Source organism: Pteropus vampyrus, unplaced genomic scaffold (assembly GCF_000151845.1).
Source record: "Pteropus vampyrus isolate Shadow unplaced genomic scaffold, Pvam_2.0 Scaffold1, whole genome shotgun sequence".
NCBI lineage: Eukaryota > Metazoa > Chordata > Mammalia > Chiroptera > Pteropodidae > Pteropus > Pteropus vampyrus.
Window position 1 is genome coordinate 36,247,043 of NW_011888782.1, and position 21,160 is coordinate 36,268,202.

Here is a 21,160-nt window from a genome sequence, read left to right on the forward strand (position 1 = left end):
TAGGCTTCTATTACTGCAGGGTCCTTATTTCTTCCTATCTCTCAGACCACTCCTTATTCTCTTTTGTTGGCTCTCCTTTCCAAAGCGATCCTATAAATGTTTTTCCTCAGGGTTTTGCCTTAGGGCCCTTGCTCTCCGGAATCTCATCTACTCTGACAGCTTTGATAATAACATAGCTTGTAAGATGCTGATTTGTTATACCACTGTTCATTCTCCCCATTTTTTCCCCCCTATCTAAGACATATACATCCTTTAAAGTAAAAACAACATACTAACACGTTTTTCATAACTGGTCAGCTACTAGAGAGACGTGTTATGTTTCACTCCTGCGAAGGGGGCACCAGTGGGACATACTGCATAGTGCATACTTTGCTTTTTATTTTACTCTATTTGATGATGCCTGCCAATCTGTTAACTCTGCTGTAGTCTCTCCTTTGGTTATTATAGAATGTTTTGATAAACAGGGTGGGTGTAATAGTATGTGAGGTACAGCAAAAGTGCTAAGAAAAATTATCACCCTGGATGTTAAATTGCTAATTTTATAGTTGGCCCGAGGTAGGGAAGCACACCAAAGAAACAGGTAGCAGAGATCAAAAGCAAATTAGGTAATGATAGAAGTCTTCTGCAATTATAAGGGGTATTATATACATTGTACCCTGGCAGGAAATGACCAATAACTATTGAATAAATAAGTGAATCAAAGGACAAATGAACAATGTGAGATGATTAGTCTTCTTTACATTAAAAGAAATATTAATGCTTCCAAGAAAACACGTTAATACTTTCACATGGATTAGCTGCACTGAGTATATGATATTTTTTTCAAGTATAATATTCTGTAATACATTGAGCATTCCATCATGAAAATGAACGCCTTCAATTTGCACCTACTGCTTATATCCACTTGTAGTAATGCCTTAAATTTGGTGTGTTTATACTGGCAAAAGTAAATATCTTTTAAGGAAAGTTTTAATATCCAAATCCATTTGTCTAAATCGCCTAGATTAGCTCTCTGTCTTCAAAGTAAATATGTAATTTTCAATGCAAATATGTACTCTAGGTATAAGAGTCAGCCACAGAAGAGAAACGAGAATATGTAGACTGGTCATGGCTTTCGGATTTGTTAAATAATGGAAGACAATAGCTTCCTTCTGAAATTATATTTTGTCATTAGTTTTCAGAAAATTAGATCTAAGAAGTGATGTAGGTATCTACCTGTAAACAACAGAAGATGAAGACAGGAAACTCATTCTGACTAACTTAATGGATAAGAGCCTAGAAACAGAGTGATGGCTCTTCAGATGGGCCAAGTCAAATCTAGAGAATTATGAGTATCAATAAAGAATGGGAGACAGGCTGACATGCGGGGAAAACAAGATTTTGCACTCTACAGTTCTTTCAAGATCTTGCAAAGGTGATATATTTTCTCTCTTTAAGAATTCATGAGGCACCTACAAACAAACAATGTTCATTATTCAGTTTCCTGGTTCTGTACACGTTAACTTCAATGAGTTTAAAAACTTATACATTTGGCTAAGAAAGAAAAATATCCTTCTCGGCTTCCAAGGCAGAGACTTGGTGGGGGGGGCGGGACTTTAAAGTTAAAGAGACGCCCAGGGCTGTTTTTTAAAAAGCGAGTTTCTACGATTAATTATATTACACTAAATGACCCATTGTCAAGAGAAGATCTAGCTAATCTCTCCCTAGAGTTATCAGATGTTTGTAAATGAAATTAGCAGGAATAGTCTTTAAGAATTTTGCATGCTTGATTTTAAAATAATATCACAAAGCTAAACATTTTCAAACAGTAAATTGATTCCTAAATTACATAAACACCAACTCTTCTCCAAGTACATGATAGGACTGAGAATCTCTCTGAAAAGGGATAAGAGTATACAGTGGCCCATTTGGTAATTTTCTACTATATGTCCATCCCTTCCCTCACTTAACCCACTCCCTATGAGGTCCCAGAAATACCAGGAAATGCCTTAATAATGACACTTTAACAACTTGTAGTAAAAATTACAAGGTATAGAGCAGTGGTCTCAAACAGTGGTTCTCTGATATGAAACTTTTCAGAAATGCAAATTCTCAGGCCCTACTCCAGACTTAATAAATTGGAAACTTTCAAGGGTGGTGGGACTCAGCAATCTGTGTTTGAATAAGCCTTCAGGGTGACTCTGGTATTATTTTAAAGTTTGAGAACCTCTGCTATAGACTAATTAGAACAAGAATTTCAAGAGTCTTTGTGTCTTCTCAAAGGTGATAGATGTTTTATGAAGTAATTGTAAGAGCTTTAGGGATATGATCACAGTAATTACTGCCTACTCTAATTCTACTGCAATATATATGCTCAAAGCTGATTTTAGTAGATAATTTTATTAGCTTTTGTTTAGATTTGCATAAACCAGTCCAGTATTAACATGACAATAAGGTCACCTTATAAGATGTTAAAAGAGACTGAACCTTAGGTTTTTCTTGGGTCAGCTGAGGAAAGTGACTTGAGAAGTTATATATCCTAGAGAACCATGCACTTCTCTTGTGTAATCACATATAACATTCACAACTTAATCACAAGGTATGTAATAATTTGTTTAATTTGCTTAGAAATTAAAAGGGATCATATTATCAACCTAGGCAAAATATAACTAGGAAAAATAATATACTGAGTTGGAAGGGAAGATTCCATCTCACTCTAGGGCAAAACATTTTATTTTGGTTTTACCATCATGCTTGCCTTTCTCTGTTATGATGCCTTAAAACAACTCCTAATAAGTTTCCAAACCAACTATTTTTTTGTGCTTCTACAAAATTTCTAAATTTTGCATGGTCAAAAAGCAGAGGGACCCTTAAGAGACGAGTGCCTCTGGGTAGAGGAGTGACATCTGGAAATGTGTCCTTGGCACAACTCCCAAGTAAGAAGAGGTTCTTTTCTTCCCTAGGGGAGGAAAAAAAAAAAAACCTTCTCGTGATTTAAGGAGTGAGCATCTTGAGCAGCAAGGACATATTAACTTGTTTAAGAGAGGCATGGAATCTCATTCTCCAGAATCACAGGACAGCGGCTGTTATACCATCAAACTGCTCCCTGAGAGCTGCCCAGGGTTTTAGGAGCTCCTAGTAAATCTGATGGTGGTATCACTTAAATAATAATCACTCTGAGTGGTGATTGTTAAAATGCACCAGCACCAGCTGAGATATTCCACATTGATGTTTTAAATTAAGTTGAATACTCTCTCAGTTAATGAGTAAATATCAGGTGTGTCAAAGATGAGCCACTATCTTTCTAAAATTCATGCTGGAGTGTACAATTTAATCAAACAGAATATGTGGCAAATACATTCCGTTCTGAAGGAAATGTTTCTAAAAAGTTGGATGGGCTTGGCTTAGGTATCAAGATTAAAGGTAAATGCAGTCACCATATCAAAATTCATTATTTCTTGAAAAAATTATTACTATCAAATAAATGAATGTCCACAACTAGAGGAAAGCAAGAAAATATTAAACGAAACTCTCTTACCAAACATTGAAAATAGCCTGTTTATCATAATGAAAAATTTTAATAAAATTTTAATTTTTTCCAGATTCATCAAATTGTTCATAAAATGATAACATTTTATATTGTTGTCACCAGTTATACAGCATAGCCTTCAACAGCTAATGCAAGCACTGTGACAGTGAAGCCTAACAAGATAAGCAGGCCAACTGGTGGTATAAAGTCATAGCAGCTGACACCCTGCCCCAAGAGGAAGCAGTATTTTTTTCCTAACGTAAGAGCTGAAAGCAATTTTTTCTCATTTTCAAAGTGAGATGTTGGGTTTTCTCTTGCCAAAAGGGTATCATTTTACATTTCATTTACGCAGCACTCTATTCAAATGAATCTAAGTGATTCAATACATCAATATTAAACAGAACAGTCCTGCTTGTCATTTTCTCTCAACACTATGAAAAAATTGCTCAGTTTATGATATGCATTTTTTGCTGAAATTAATAAAAAGGAAAAAGGGGGAAGGCCTAAAGCAAATAGCATCTTATTTTCATGAACTATATACATTTTATTATTTGCCATACATACAGTACTCATTAGACGTGAGCATATGGTGGAAGCCAGGGCTTCTGTGGCGAAATCAAGCATATCAGGTTTGCCTGTGCATAATATCAACCAAGAAAATGCTCTCTAGTGTGTGCGTGCGCGCTTCACACCAACCCCCCCCCCCCGCCCCCTTGTCCCCTCTCTGTCACTCTCTCTCACTCTCACTCTCTCATTCTCTCTCTCTCACTCTCTCTGGCCAAAGAACTCTGAGATCCTGCAAGAGCTGACCTGATCTAAGCCTGGGATTAAACACTAATAAAAGTACTGGCTGAAGCTACACCACAGATAAAACTAAGCACTGATGATTTAACAGGTCAGATTTACCACTGCATTTGCTGTGAGAATTATTCATGAATTACGGCATCTAATTTCACTACTGGAAAAATTTAATAAATAGGAATCTCATGGCCTTCATGTTAATAGCAGCTTTTCCCAAGCTTTAAATATAAAGACAAGGCAAAATGAAATAAAGAACTACTGGAAAGTGTTTATTCTGAATAAACTCTTTAATGAATGGTTATAAAACATGGACCTGATCTGACTATGATTACAGCAAAGACAGCAGAAAGCAATAAGTATCCTGTTATGTGTATTATCTCAGTAACAGGAAGAGGCATGCCTCAGTTCACTATACATTATTAAAACTTCATTCCAATATTTCCTGAGCTCAGTAGTAAGTTTTATGAGCCCAGTAAGTATTTAAAAAAAAGAAGGCCATACCTCTGCAAACTGAAACAAGGCTGATGATTGACACTGTTTTGAAGGAGCATTGGGGTGAGATGTACTTGAAGATATCTGAAAGGAAACAAGTGATTTTTAATGCACAAGGACATTTTCTCATATCAGACTAATAGATTCTGCCATATATTTCCATCGCAGACACTGATAAAGATTAAGACATAAGTCATCACCCTCAATCCCTTTTAGAACAACAATATAAACGATAAAGGAAGAAAAAGGCCACATTTCTAAAAACAGATGATCGAAAAGAACAAAAAGACTGAGTTTGGCTCATTTGCCATGTCTCTTATAAGGGTATTAGGTATGTGTCAAGTAGCAGTTGAGACCTGTTGAGATGAATTTCCCTATTTCAATGAATTTTTTAAAATATTATTAAAAGCTGTATGCTTCAAGTAAAGCCAGTTACTCTCTCCCTTCCCTATATCACACTCACCAAAGCTGTTCTCTGCTTAGAGGCGGTTGTGAAACAATACTGGAGAAGCTTATGGATATGGGTCAGGGTATCTGGGATTGAATTTTAGCTCTGCTCCTCACTAGCTACATGAACTTGGGCAGCTCCAGCTGACCTTTCTGAGACTTATTTTTCCCAACTATAAATTGATGATGATGATAATAATTCTTATTTTATGGGATCATGGTGAGAAGAAAATAAGCCACAGAACACATTGCCTGGCACGGGATTAAAACTCAAACTGTTCACTGAATATGAATAGCATTTCTTTCTTTTATGACACCATGCATTCTCCTGTCCAGTGTGCACGCACACGTGCACACACACACACATACACACACACTCAGTTGTCTGACAGTGGATAAAGGATTCTGCAATACCACACTTGGTTCAACTAGGAGACCTTTTATTTCCACTTGGTAATTATGGTAGCTTCATCAGTTTGCTCTGAGAGATATGTGGAAAAACTTTCCAAGTATGTTTTAATTTTTATTCCAAAGTGAATGAGCTTCTATCCACATACAGTATAGGGTAAAAGTGAGTCACAAGAACAGAAAGCCTGGACATTATAAATTCCCAGTCCAATAATAACTCTTCAACCACAAAAATCATTTTTTCATCTTAATTAAGTTGGTTAGAAAAATAACGGAACCGGTTGGTGATACAGTATCAAAGTGATGTTTAAAGATGAGAAAGAATTAGTAGAGAGGCTGATGGAATTATTTTTGACTATTCACTGCTGAAGCCAATAGGAAAATTTTAATTCCACTGTAAATTTTGAATCAGACATATAACCATTTTTAGAATGTCAGTAAAAAGAAAAAAAAAAAAAAACCCTCCCAGATCCTATTTAACAAACTAGATATAAACAAACCATCATAAGTGGGTAAGATTTAACCAAGTATTCTAAAGACACTGAAGACACATGAGGGTAAAGTTGTAGAACTCTTCTTGGTCAAACCACAAAACTTATCATCTCAAAAGACCACATTTGCAATGTGACAGACTGCAAATATGAATCCACAAAGACTGTCCTGAAGTCCTGGGAATTATCAACTAGGTAGGTTTTACTTCAGATACCACTTTTCATTCCTACTAACCTTCTATAAAAATTAGAAAAAAATAAACAGTTTATGTAAGGGAAAAATGCTTAACCTACAACACATTTCTTCAAGGCTTAAAAATCAGACATTGAACAAAACAGAATTGGTGATATAAACCATCTAGATTTCTGAAAAGCATTTCACAAGTTTCTAAACAAAAAGATATTTTACAAATTAATACTAGGATAAAGGAGATATTCAGTTAATGACATGAATAGGGAGCTCCTGAAGAAATACTAGATTGGGGACCCTTTATATAAAACAGCAGGGTTGAGGATCTCTTTGGGATGCCGTAGAACTTACAAAAATGCACATATGTCAAAACCACCAAATTTCATATAAAACTTTAGATCTATAGGGGTTCAGAAATCAATGGTTAAGCATCTCTACTTTCAAAGTTGGAACCAACATTATTTCACATGTCTGTAACTACTGTAGAAAAGGTAGTGTGGAGTGAATCCTCTATTACATTAATTCCTAAAGAAACAATATACAAAACAATTGGAATTCAGGGCACATCTCACACAAAGGCAGAAAGGAAAGTGATAGATCAGGAGCATTACGTCGGCAAATATATAACATTCTTGTGCCATCTTGTAAAGCATTTAGGCATATTATAAAAAACGTCTTAAAAAAGAATGGCCGAAGATGCCACTGTGAAAAGAAGTTTTGCCAGTGAAACGTTGAGAATCACAGGAAAGGACATTAGAGAGGAAGGAAAATCTGAAACTATGCTCTCCTTGTGCAAAACTGTTACAACTGGTCAATATTAGGAAGGATGACAGTGTGAGAGAAGGTCTAGTGAAAGACAATTCAAATGATCAAGGGAAGACCAAGTGTTTTAAAGTTCAGAAAAAATTAATCAATGATGGCTTCATATTGAGTTCCAGGGTAAGTGAAGATATTTTGGAAAGCAATCTTAACCTTTACACTTGATATCAAGGGTAATGTGTTTTCTACATCATCTCTTTGAACCAATGTTAGAGATGTATTGAGCCCAATAGGTTTGACACAAGACAATAAGACTTGGAAAACTGTTACTGCATGCTAAAGTTTCAATTAAAAGAAAAGTGTACTAAAAAGGGGGGAGGGGGGGAATCCATAGCCAATAACTAACATGAGTTGATTCTGTCTCCTGATTTAACACCTGATATATAACTAAGTTCTAACAATAATTTAATTATATTCTTTATTATCCATAAATAAAAATTACTGATGAGACTTAAGTGGAATAATATTTAGTATGTCTTAATAATAAGCTTTTATAAACATATATAATTATTCCTTAAGTAAGAGACTCTGGTGTTCCAAAATATCTTTTCTAAAATTTGATTCTACTTTCCCATTTATGGCTAATTGAGCTAAGTAAAGTTCTTCATTGTTGTAAGTTACTGTCATCAGCCCAAATTTAGGCTCACTTTACAATTTTCTCATTAAGTATAAATCATAACATATTACCTCAGCAAATTGAAATAATGGTGACTTCTGACGCAGTTCAGGGGATTCTGAAACATCAGGCTTGCAACTGCCAGAGGATACCTAAAAGAAAGAAAGATGGTATGGAGCATCACAGGATAGTTTCTGGAATATAACGGAAGATAAATGCCACCTAAAATGTTCCTATCTGAGGAAAAAATAGTTTTGATTGTCCCTAAATTTTAGTCAATACTGTGACAGAAAAGTAGTTATACTGTGTAATGTTTTATAAAAGGGCCATTCACCTGCAAATAATGCCATAAATAGCAGAGGCTGAGCAAGACAATGCATTTTAGAAAGCTAATATTCATCTAAGAAAAATTTGTACAATGATGCCCATTTGATCTCTTGGCTTTCTGCCACAAAATCCAAGTGTATCTATTTCTTTCATGTTCTGTGTTTCCCCAATATTTCATACCACCAGACTACATGAAAATGCAAATGAGATTTGAAATTATAAATCTTATGAAAACAAAACTAAAATCAAATTCTTCTTTGCCTAGGTATCTTAGAAAGGTTAGTATTTTTACCTAAGAGAAATTTCTTTTATACTATATATTTTCTTTTGTGCTATTTACTATGTTGGGTAAACATTTATGGCTCTTCTGGCTTCATCTGTGATCTTCATTATTAACAACAGTTACATAAACATCACTGATTTTTTCAAAATTCTTGCTATAAAGTCTCCTCTCAGGATACACATTTCCTCTTTTATCTCAATGCTAAAACTGACTCGTTTCTGCATTTGGGTGAATAATAACTTAGGTAGTCAACTGTAATTCAAAAGTCACAGGAATCACAATGTTAGAGAAGGAAGGATTTTATCATTCCTCTGATCTAACCCTTTTTAAAGATGTACTTAGTGCCAGAGAGGCAAATGATACCTCCCCTCCTCAACATTCAACAATCTTCTCATTCTTCATCATTATGGCAGTTAGTACTGATGACTGCAAGACATAAATATCTGTTTATTGTCCATCTTCTCCCAGAAGATTTGTTTAATGCAGAATCCTCAACACTGCCAGGTCACAACATAAATACTCAACAAGTATTTGCTGAACGAACTAAATGAAAGTTGACAACAAGTCTTCTGAATCTCAAATCAGTGTGTGCCCTTCCCCCTTTCTTGAACAACAAAGTTAGTGAATCTTAGGGGAAAAATGTATTTTTAAAAAACACATTAATTTTCCTGTATTATTAAACCTTTTCCAATGTAATTTTAATAGTTGCCGATTATATTGGATTGTTAAATCCAGTAGAAAGAGCTGACAGTCACCCAGGTTACATTCCTAAAAAGAGTTTCTCACTGAATCTTTTCATGCGACATTGAAGATGTGTTTCTCTAACAGTATCATAGACCACTGGGCAGAAGAAAATATTTGAAATTTTGTTGCTTTCGGATTTGAAAGAGTGATGGTCACTTCCTTCCAGTAATAATCCCCATAGAGAAGACGCAGAAGTCTTAATTTGCCACTTGTAGTTTGGCTGCCAAAGTCTAACTCCCTTATCAGCATTTAACTATTTGACAAGTTGTGTGCCAAATTGCCCAATAATGTTTTTATTTGTTTCCCAAGGATTCAAAGCCAGGGAGACACAAAATGCACTGAAAAGAAGACCAATGAATCTTGAAATTATAAGCTACAAAAAATTCTTTTGTAAGAATAAATACTTGAACAAAATATATCTTTATACTGTAATTTAGGAATAATAAAAAAATCAATACTATCCTGCTTTATAAAGAAATCCTGTGTGTTTAGCCTCTAGATATCTTGATAAAGAATCAAATTTGATTTAAAATCAAGCCTACAGCTAAATGAAAATTTATAAAAGTCTTTATAAAACTTTAATGTTGGTTGTACACATGACAGAAACCTATAATCAAGATATCTGGAATTAAATAATTATCATTTAAGGTTGCTATACTGTATATAGCCTATATAATATATATTATTTTACATCTCATGACGCATGAGAAATAGTTACCATTTATAAGTTACCCTAGGGCTTAATTAGAGTTCACATTAACTATAAGAAGAAAAGTCAACTTTCTTTGAAGTGCCATTTCTATTGTTTGGCCATAACTACACACAAGTCATAAAATTTTAAAGTTAAATGAGACCCTCTGCAAATTATTATGATGAATGGTCATAAATAAAACTTTCTATTTGAATGGAAAATTCAAATGTAAGTAATTTTCAGGGTATCTATAATCCTGCACATTATGTCAACTGTACTATGCAATCAAAGAAGTCTATGCGTGTGTTATTAGTCAGAGTCCCAGGCCTCATTACTTTGATGTTTGTATTTACAATACTCTAAGTTAGTTATTAGGTGGGGCATGCTTTTTATGGATAAATATCAATTCCTATGCTAGCATCAGCTTACTTTCTAAATATAACAGAATATAAAGAGTCAAAGATATTTGTTCATTAATTAAAAAGAAAAGACACCAAATAAGCAGAAATTAAATAAAGGGAGGAAAAAACCCAAGTAGCTGTTTCTAGAAATAGTATCTGAAATAATCCATAAAGCCACTAGGTGTAGCTATATGCCCAAGAAAGAAAACAGCTAAAAAAATCTCAAAAGCAAAGTTTTGTTAACTGCATTATTCAACTTCCTTTAAACTCAATCTTCCCTTTGATTTAGCTATAATTTGCAATAACCATGGAAGAGAAATGATTAGTATATTTAAGAATTATGATGAAGTAGCATTTTTTCCTCAGGTACAATTCAGATCGTGAAAACTGTAGACATAGAAACATGATCCAGGCCCCTGACATAAAACAAAAATCACACCAGTCAGAGGCACTGCAAGTGCTTTGGAAAGCAAGGTATTAGCAAGAGACTGTTCCTATTTGCAAGGCACAAGACCACTGTCATCCATAGCTGGATTGTGATGAACACACAGTCAACAACAAAAGGGGTAAGTGCACTGATTGTATCTGAATTGCACATTGCTGCCCTTGCTATTTTGAGTATTTATCGATTACTCACTCCAACAAATATTCAGTAAATACCTATTATGTGCCAGCCACAAAGACTGCTGCTTTCAAGAAGCTTACATTCCACTTGTATGCATCCTTTGCTGGGGAATAAAATAAGACTAAAGGAATGTTGTTTGTTTAAATGCTTGCAATTCGAATGCAGGTGATGGCTACGCACATAAGAATGTAAGTGCATAATGGTAGAATATTATAAGACCTATAGAAGGACAGAGAAGCCGTCATTCTTTCTGGGAATGGGAGGAAGTAGTAAAGATAAGTAACATATGAGATATACCTAGAAGGAACACCAGAATTGTGGAGATGATGTGGTACAAGCAGGAGGGAGAGTATGGAGGCAAATGCCCTGTGTGTTTGAGAAAGTTTCTTTTCCAGTGTGGCTGAAGATTAAGATGCCTGGGAGTGTAATGGGAGATGAATGAAACAGAGAGAAATTTGAATTCTATGTTAACTTTGAAAAGTAGGCTGAAGGTAATGGGAGCTGGCCGAGGTTTTCAGTCAGAGAAGTGACATAATGAGAGACGTGTAGTTAGATAATTCTGTCAGTGGTGTGCAGGATGACCTTGGTTGGGGAGTGACTGAAGGTAGGAGAACAATTAGTAAGTTAAGGAAATAAACCAGCTGAGACATGAGTCCCCGATTAAATCAGAGATGTTATTTTGCGAGACCTCAGTAACTGTCTAGAAGAATGTTGGGGGTGAGGAAGAGGAGTCAGACAATGCCAGTGTTTCTAAGGCATGTTAAAGCCTTTCTCTGAAAGAGGGGATATGAGAGAAGGAAGAAGATTTAGGCAGAAGTTGGGGGTGGGCTGTCTGCTATGGGAGAAGAGGGTTTGGGGGTAGAGGATTCCATTTCAGAGTTCAAGTGTAAGGATCTTGACTACAAGGCCCAGTGATCTGACTCTTACTCTCGTTCAGCCTGACTCAGCCCTTTTCTACAATTGGTAGCTTTTGCCAGGTATTCTTCTATAAAAGAGTACCTGAGTGACCATGTAACATGAGATGTAAAATGAAACTGTAGAATGGACTTGATCTTAAATGCAAGTGAATTAAGCATATTACATCCAAGTTAGTCCTTCAAAATGTTTTTAAGGACCAAAATGAAACCAGTCTTAATTAAACCTAAATTAGGTTAAGCAGAACCTGTGTACCACACTTGGCTGGCTGACCCCAGGACTGAGCTACAGTTGAGGAGAGGTTTGGGCTACCCTGGGAAGCATAACCAAATAATGCTGCACAGAACTAAGTGCTCCCCAAGCTAGAATACATGTCAAGTCATCTTACTAAAAAGGAAGAGTAAGTTCTTGGTTTTATCAGGGCACTAGGGCTAGCAGTCTACTAACTTCATGCTGTGAGTCAAGTTCTCTTGTCATTACAGGCTATGTGGCAGAGCATCAGTATGGAAGTCCCAGAACAAGCTCCAGGCCACTTGTACAAACAACTGCTACCCCTTCCCACCACCTCTGAGAGACTGAGGAGCTCATGAAAGTTCATCACTGTCTAAAGTAATGCAGCCTGGGAACTCATCAAGGATAGATGCTTGTCAATCAAGTTGGGTAAAAGGACCTGATTCTCTGGGCTTTGAGCTCCACTGCTAACAGGTGGGCTGAATGGACAGTTCCAACCAAAATGGACAGTTAAGACTGGAAGTCTCTACCCAGGAAGAAAGTTTGAAGAGCCCATTTGTATTTAATGTAAAATTTAAATATGTATATTTCCTCACAAAGTATGTTTAGAAGCTATAAAAGTGTAAGAAAGGAATAAAAGCTTTGATAAGATGGGGTAAGAGTTAGGGGGTTTGGAATTCAATGGATTTTAGCATTCCGAAGGAGCCTAAGGGGAAAGGCACATATCAAACTAGCTCAAATGTACCAAAAGGTCAGAAAATTATTTTCCCCACTTCGCTGATGTCAGAAATTAAAGGTAAAAATTTTCAATTTTATTTAAATCCTTATTTGTTTTAAATTTAACACTTGCAGTATTTAAAATATGGACATAATTATTTATTCACTTAAGTATTGATATAATCACCTTTTCTCTTATCTCAGATTTCACCTAGCTCATCATTTAATGAAAAATATATGGGTTTAAAGCCTAGTATTACAACATCATCTCTCTATGACCTTAGAGAGGCTATTTAACCTCTCTGGCCTAGTTTCATCATTTATGAAATAGAGATAATAATAATAAATCAACCTCATAGCGCACACAGGAGGACAAAATGAGATCATCAGTGTAAGTGCTTAGCACAGTGCCTGGCCCCGAGAAAGCACTTGTGAAATGCCCTCTAAGGGTGGAGCACAGGACTCTCTGAATTATATCGCTTCCTGCCTTTATCTTTAAATTTTAATTTAGCTTTAAATTTTTATTAAAGTAACAAATATAACAGTATAGAAGATTTTTAGTCCTGCAGATTACCTCTAGAAATTCCAGATCAAATACTTATACTTTATTTATTGCATTTTCATCTGTAGATAATAACTCCCTGATATGAAATCTAAGGGCTAAACTCTCTTAATGCAACTGCCTTCTCTTTAGCTCTTCCCAGAGTTTGATGTGAACATTATTACTTTTATTTCTTCAACTTTTTCTTTCTTGTTCTTTTAAATTAAAAAGAAAATACGATCACTTAAATCTTTGGAAATTCTGTTGAACAGAATAGCTGTCTGCAGCCCACTGCTAGCCTAGTTTTTGGCTAACACATATCATATTTAATTGATTGAACAACTTCCACTTGATTTCTGATTTAAATAGGTTTGCTAAAACCTCATATTCATTGGGAACACTCCTTTCCATTTCCTTCACTACTATGGGGTTATTTCCTAAAGAGACTTCTGTGTATTTTACCAGGTATCAATAGAGACAAGCTAAGTCCGCTATTTTGAGTCAGGGGTCACTTTCCTTAATGTCTGTCTTGCTCAATGCATCTATTTTGCTTCCTCAATCCAGAAATTCTTTAATGACAAACACTGCTTTTTAAAATTTATCCCAAATATTTAATTTAATGTAAAAATGTTGACCTAATAATGCCACAAATCTTTTATGACAGACTCAGAGTTAATCAGAAGACCGAGGAAAAAGAGAAAATGCAAACATTGTTTGTCATTATTTGTCCATTGATAATCTCAAGGGCCTCTAATTTCTCTCAAACTCTAAGAACACTTCAGGTAGACATGGAATTTTATTATTTCAGGTACATCAAGACTATCTATCTTCTAGAAATAAAGGGAAAAAAACTATTACCTACATTAAAATTTCTCAATTAAAAAAATAAGACTTTTGAGGACTTTTTCTATGTGGTTAGGTTTGAGATCAAAGAACAAAGGAAAATCTCCTCCCTTTAAGAATATTTCAGAATAAGAATTACATCATGGCATTTAAAAAGCCATTATGATGAGACTTTCTCTGTGGCAGAATTTTTGTAAAAATCTCTATTTTATTTGACTGGTCCTACCTAACAGTATAAACAGACTTTACTGTAATTGTTCCAAATGTCAGAAGTATAAAATTTCTATATCTCTCTTCTCACCTTATTATCCTGCTAATTTTCTTAAAAAAATTTAGTGCATACTTACTATAGTTACCTTAGGTTCATCATCTACCTATATAGATAAGCCCCAAAAATTCTATGATGATATCTACATATTTGGAATAAGACTCTGAACAGAAATCAGGTGCTAAATAAAGTCTACTGACATCTATGACATGAACTCTTTCTAACCATATTTAACGACAGCATTATTTTATACAACGTTCACTGCTTTACTGTTTTAGTATCTCAAGATTATTTTCAATAATGACCTAAATAGCTCTGAGATAAGTAAGAGATTATTAAGAAAAAGTTGTATTCTTTTTCTTACATAAGTCTGGTTTTAATTTACATTGTCAAGTATATTTACATTGTCAAAAGCTAACTTCATTTATATTGTCAAAAGTTAACTTCATTTTGACAAACATCTGAAACGCCTCACTCAAAATGGTAAGAAATAAAGTGACTGTAAATAGATGTTGAGTTTTTCCTTAATAAAAGCAGTAACTGTTCAAAATGATTTTTTTTTCTATTTATGCCTGATATTAGAATATCTATCCAGGCACTCTCCCCAGGATTCTTCTTACTAACAATCTTAGTTTATACTGTGTTTCCATTCTTTACGTCACCCATCACATGAATGTATATTATCCTGTCACTTTATTAAATAGTTCCTTTCTTAAAGCAACAAAAACAAATCACTTGAAAGTGCAGTCTGTATAAAAAATTGTATTCTTAGAAGTAGTTCCTAAAGACCTAACTGCTAACAACTTCTTCCTTAGCAGAGACTCTTCTCCTATATGGTTCATTTCTTTAAGCCATTTAACTTTCTTTGTTTCTTTCATTTGAGAATTCTCAAAATGGTTCCCCTTCATCAGAGATAAAAGGTTGAACACTGCTTGGTCAAACTCTGCTGTTCTTAAAAGTGGGAAGAACTTCACACTAAAAAGAGCCTAAAAGTTGAACTTTAAGCAAAGAAAAAAAGTATTCTTTTGTTTGGCATTTTCATCTATTGCTAAATTTTATAAATGTTTATTGTTTGCGTTTGTTCCTGAAAGTTAAAAAGAATGCAAATAAATGTTAAGAAGAAAACATCATTTTAATCTAATCTGTTAGAAAAGATGAGGCTGACTTTCACAATACAGTGCATTGTTGGAAAATATGAGTTAGACTATGTTGAAAGGTCAAGTGTGATTATTCCAACATTCACCTTTCAGAACATGCTTGGGAACTGCATCCAAGTGAGAGTTAGTCTGATTGCTATTAGGTAGCAGCCATAAGTTAGAAAGTGAAATGATGACCAAGAATGTTATCGTGTTAGGAAGTTCAACATGCTGAATAATGAGTATGCAAAGGCACATAGTAGTATGTTTACTTTTTTCAGCTAAAGATTAATACAATGTAAATAACTATTATTCTAGCAACTTACACACTTTTTGCTCCACTGAATTGAATGGAATCAAAATAATTAAGTTAAATAGAACATTTGGTCAACTACCATAGATCCCAAATGTAAACTATATATAATAAAAGCCTTTTGTGATGTAAATATCTTATATGGCATCTTCTAAAATGACTATTTGAACAGGCTTCAACTGTAACCCGTAACCTGAATGGCACACTCACAATTTAAAAAAATAGTTAAAAAAAAAAAAAGGTTTTGTATATATATATGTATAAAATCTGCAGTAAAATTGAGCTGACTGCTATTTTGCCCTAAAGAGCGACTCTGGTTGGGGATTGAAAATTTTCCACTTCAAGTACCTGAGGGTGGTAAAATAACATGACCTGCAGGTTAATTCATCTGGTCTGGAAAATAGAAGAATTCCACAAATGCAAACTATGCATGGTTAACTGCTACTACCTGCCCATCAAAACCATACTTAAAAATGTTTAGCCAAAGCAGACCAATAACTATACAAGGAAATAAAAGATCACGAAACCAAGGTCACAAGGGCTTGCGTCCTTTTCATTTTAAAGAAAAACAACAACAACAACAACAACAATCTTGGAATGCCATGTTTCTTGATTTTCTAAAACAAGAATTTGGATTTATTCAGGTACCAGAGAGACTGACAGTTCTGTGCTTTTTTAACTCTCATCTTTTCACTAGCAAGTCTAAATAAGAACATCACGAAAGTAGAGAATGTTATGAATAGAGTTAAATGAATCACAAGACTCACTCCACAGACACATGACACAGTCGTGGCAAATGCTAACTGTCTATACTTTGCATTTCTTACTCCTAGGCTTATGGACCTCAAAATCTGCACCTGACTTACGTTTGTGTCCTCTTGGGCTTATCTATACCACTTTTCAATGCACAATACAATACACACATAGATCTTAATGAAAACAATAAAAAGTAAAGTTTGTTCATAAGCTGTAAACAGTGAAACTGCAAAACTAACACTGTGAACAGAATACAAATGCCTGTGTTCTCAACCCCCAGCATGAGCGGAGTGGAGAGGGATGAGGGGCTTACTTACCTCTGGTGTGCCAAGAGCATGTTCTCCAGCTAAAAGCAGCATGCTCAGACCTCCCATTTGAGTAGGATCTAAATAAGTCAAAAACAAATATGTATCAATTTACAACCATGAAGTATGTATAACACACACAGTTGAAAAATGATACTCACAAAGACTAACAGAAATCCAACAGAACCACATGTAACTTTACAAAGTTTTCAAAACTCTTTGTGTAGCAATAACCTGATATGTATGTGCTCAGTACTCATACTTTTACCAGCCTTTTAAATACCACTGTTGTCCTACTATTCTGACATAATATGTTCTTCAATACTATAGCTGTTTATAACATGATGCTTCTTTCCCTACTGCATGAAGTTTAGATAGATTTTTTTTTTTAATTATTTATGCCTATTGCACCTGGTCTTCCTAGGTGGTCTCCCATCCACGTACTAACCAGGCCCGACCCTGCTTAACTTCTGAGATCAGACATCGGGCTTGCACAGGGTGGCATGGCCATAGACTATGGACTGTCGCTCCACTGGGGTGCGCACCCAGGACTTTCTGCGTGTAAAGCAGATGTGCTAACCGCTACACTATGAAATCATGTCCATAGATGGAATTTTTTAGAACAAAAACTACTAAGAAGTTTGAGATTGTTATTCTCAAATTGTTATTTTCTGCCATGTAAAATTAGGACTGATAAAGAAAGAACCAGGCTATCGGAGGAACTAGAGAACAAAGAAATTTTACAAATGGACCTCTAAAACCTAGTGGGCTTTGTTCAAGCAATCTTCCTTTAAAAGTTTCAAAAACAAATTTAAATTAAACAATGATGTCTTGTTGACATATTAAATCTTAGGGGTATAGTCAGGCCCTTCCTCGAAATACCTTTAAGATTTAAAATGAATCCTTTTTATATTACAGAAGGTCTTTGCTTTCATTCCTTCAATAATCAACAGAAACAGAGACAAAAAAAAAAAAGCAAATTGGTAGATCTATGACCCGGGGTTATATCTAAACAAAGAAAGTATTACAGAAAGTAAGAAACTTATATCCTTTAAGGTTGTCTTAGATAAATTAAATTTCAGAACTGCAATAAAATAACATGTGAAAATGTCTAACTTCCGTGCCTATCCTAGTGCATGTAGGTCCTCAATAAGTGTGTTTTTATTTTTAGGAATCTCCTCTCTATACAATTAAACATAAGGATCGGGCATACTGTGTTGCCTAAAGACATTTAGGAGTTTCTTTTTCTTTTTTGATTTTTGTTTAAAGGTATGCCCTTAAATATTCCTTTGTATATAATCTGTCTTAAAAACTCATGAAGCAACTCTGACCACATCTTATATAGCCAAATTTTCTAAAAAATGAAAAAAGGATCTTCAGTAATTAAAAATGAGGTTATTAGAGAGAAAAATATATCACCAAATGATCAGGGGGTCAAGAAATGGCTCAATGTTAAAAGGTAGTCACATAGGAAGATACCCATACAGAATACACAATAACACTGATTTGATGAAACAGGACTCTGTTTTAAGATTCCATTCTTACTTAAAAGCTAGTGTTAAGAACTATTATGGCTGTTAAAATAGACACTTAAATCTATTTAAAATAAAAATCAAGAGGGGGAAATGAATTTAGCAAAAAGTAAAAGTTTAATTTGGGTTTTTGGACAGCTAAATACTTTTGCAGCTGTCATTCCATGAATCAGGAGGAATGGATAATTGCTTTTTAATAAAGATAAAAATGTGTTAGTTCAATTATAAAGTAAAATAGGAACACATTTATATGATAATTTCATTTAAGTTATATACCAGTGTGACTTGGCAAGAAATTTGCAGGATACTAAAACACAGATCAAGAAATAACCATAAACCTTTATATTGATTTAAATTTATATAATGTTATTTAGAAATATCAAAAATATGTTTATATAAAGAGCATGTTTTCCCTTCGCTGAGAGGGCTTATACTAAATTAAATTCTATATAGCTTTCCTTTCTTGAAAATCATACATCTGACTGCTTTGAGGTTATTCAAAATAGCAAAATCTCATGTGACAAAGGACTACTGAGAAAGCAAAACAAAACAAAAAATGAGATTCCACGTTGAGGAAAAGTTTAAAATTGGCCTCTAAAAGCCTTACAGTATCCCACAGAGTCAGTTAAGCACCATGTTTTGTTTAAAGGCAAATTAATTTTCTTTCATTGTACTGAAAAGGGACATATCTAGAAATATCAGACCAATGTTACACGCTAACTTAACAAGGGCACTGATCATGGATTTCTAGCATCCGTAACAGGTCCTTGTATAATGAGATAAATTCAAGGAAGGTGTTTTTCTTTCCTGTATTTTGCTTTAAAAAACATGGTTTTTAAAAGCTGACCTGTAATTATCTTGGTTGAAGTCTTGGTCTCATTTTCAATTTGTAGGTATAAAAAGATTAATAAACTGTCAGAAATGGTGCAACAGACAGACATCTTTCATAGCTTTCTGCAGTTTGTAATTATTTTTGGTTTGTGAAGAACCGTTATATGCAAAGAACCCACACAGACTGACCTAGATTTAGAAGTAGGAGAAAAAGCAACGGAAGATAAAATGATAATTGAAGGAATTCAGTTAGAAGCCAATCGTCCATATACTCTTTTTTGGTCTTGATAATAAAATGTTTATAAAACACTCCAACTGATAGAATCTGAGAAGTCCAGAGAGCTCACCAAGACCACTTGCAAGTAGTTTGAAGCTAAAATAGTACAAATTACAGCCAAAATAAGAACAGATCTCTGTTTGATTCTTCTGTGATATGTAGAGCATCATTTTGGAAGTTCACCTAGAATTATACTACAGATACCTACACAAAAATCACCTGAAGACTTTGTTCTCCCAGAATGCTGCCATTTATTAGACTGCTCTTCTTAGGTTTATACATGACACCACCACATAGTTTGTTATACTATGAATTACACACTGAATTATTAAATCTCATCAGGCCTACTGGCCATTAAAAAAAAAAAAAGAAGTGTCATCACGATATTGTTCAACGTCCTTTCCCAAGCTTTCCATATTACAAATGGTTTAGGCTCTCATTTTGATGAAAATTTGCTTGTGATAATGAAGTAGAAACCCTACAATTCAACGTCATCCTCACTGCCCTATTTCCCAGTTTCATCCTGGATAATTCCTCTCTTGATTACTGCACTGCAACAGCCAGGGAAGACAGGGCCATTTCCAGAGCGAATATAAATACTTTATTTCATGATTATAAATGCTTTAGCATTCTTTACCACCCAAAGAGTATTAAAGGTACCGTAACAAATGAGACCATCTGAAATTTTAAATTTGCTCAGCCCACAGAGGAATGGGAGCAGGAGAGAGGGGAGGAGGAGTATGTCCTCTAAGAAAGAGATGTCAGACCCATTTTAGATTTGTGACAGAGTTGTGCATATTCTTGCCCTCGATGTTTCAGATCCTCAGATAAGCTGCATAACTGTGGTTTTTTAAGTATCCGTGATAACTAAAGTACTTACTGAGATAGCTAAATAGTGTGTATGTTATAAATTTATAAAATTCTCTGAGCTTCTGACATTCTCCACTTTGCTATCTGCTTTTCCATAATGTCAATGTCAGGAGTTCACATATACATATAATGACTCTCTTTTCTTCAATTATATATACTCATGCCATGCTCCAAAACGTTAAAATACGCTATATATTTGCCATTATTTCCTACTGGTCATATATTTTACTTCTTTCTCTTTGTATTATTTGGTAAAAGCAGTGCCTATATGTATTGTCCTATCCTTAAAGAACAGGTAGAAATACTGTCTATAAACTCACCGGCCATTCCAAAGTTAAGCTGAGGTGTTTCTTCAGTCTTTGCTTTCTTGGGGCTTGGCGAGTCTTTTGAAGAGTCAGATGGGAAGGCCCATAGTTTCTTTCGTGGATTGACAGAGGGTGTTGGGGATTTCACAGGCTTGTTTGTGTTAGAACACCATTTGTAGCCAGGATTTGCTTTCATAAATGCATCTTTATACTATTAAAAAAAATAGAGAGAAAATAGATTTTAATTAATACAGAGAATGAAGAATTCTAATAGCCTTCACATCATCCCCCCATTCAGATAATAAGTGAAAATAACACTTTTAGTAACTTCTGTGGCTTTTCTTATAGAAGAATGACAATCTCTGCACAGGGCTTTTTTAGAGATAGGACATGATTTTATCTACTAAAAGTTCATTTGTGGGATTAGAGTACAGAGGCAGCAAATTTTTAATCTTTTAACCCTCAATTACTTTTAGT

The 21,160-nt window shown here is 34.7% G+C and overlaps 1 protein-coding gene and 1 pseudogene across 20 annotated transcripts in view; both read right to left on the reverse strand.

Moving 5' to 3' along the window:
* The window catches only part of BBX (BBX, HMG-box containing), a 251,169-nt gene that overhangs the window by 53,368 nt on the left and 176,641 nt on the right, over positions 1-21,160 (reverse strand). For 19 of the 20 annotated variants that reach the window (XM_023527272.1, XM_023527278.1, XM_023527275.1 and 16 more), the window contains 4 exons: positions 20,699-20,894; positions 16,881-16,948; positions 7,844-7,924; positions 4,811-4,885 (listed from right to left, as the gene is read on the reverse strand). In XM_023527272.1, the coding sequence (XP_023383040.1) occupies positions 4,811-4,885; positions 7,844-7,924; positions 16,881-16,948; positions 20,699-20,894 (420 nt within the window). The remainder of the gene's footprint in view (positions 1-4,810; positions 4,886-7,843; positions 7,925-16,880; positions 16,949-20,698; positions 20,895-21,160) is intronic. The other variant, XM_023527284.1, reaches the window with a different exon arrangement.
* On the reverse strand, positions 17,268-17,383 carry LOC111736967 (annotated as a pseudogene).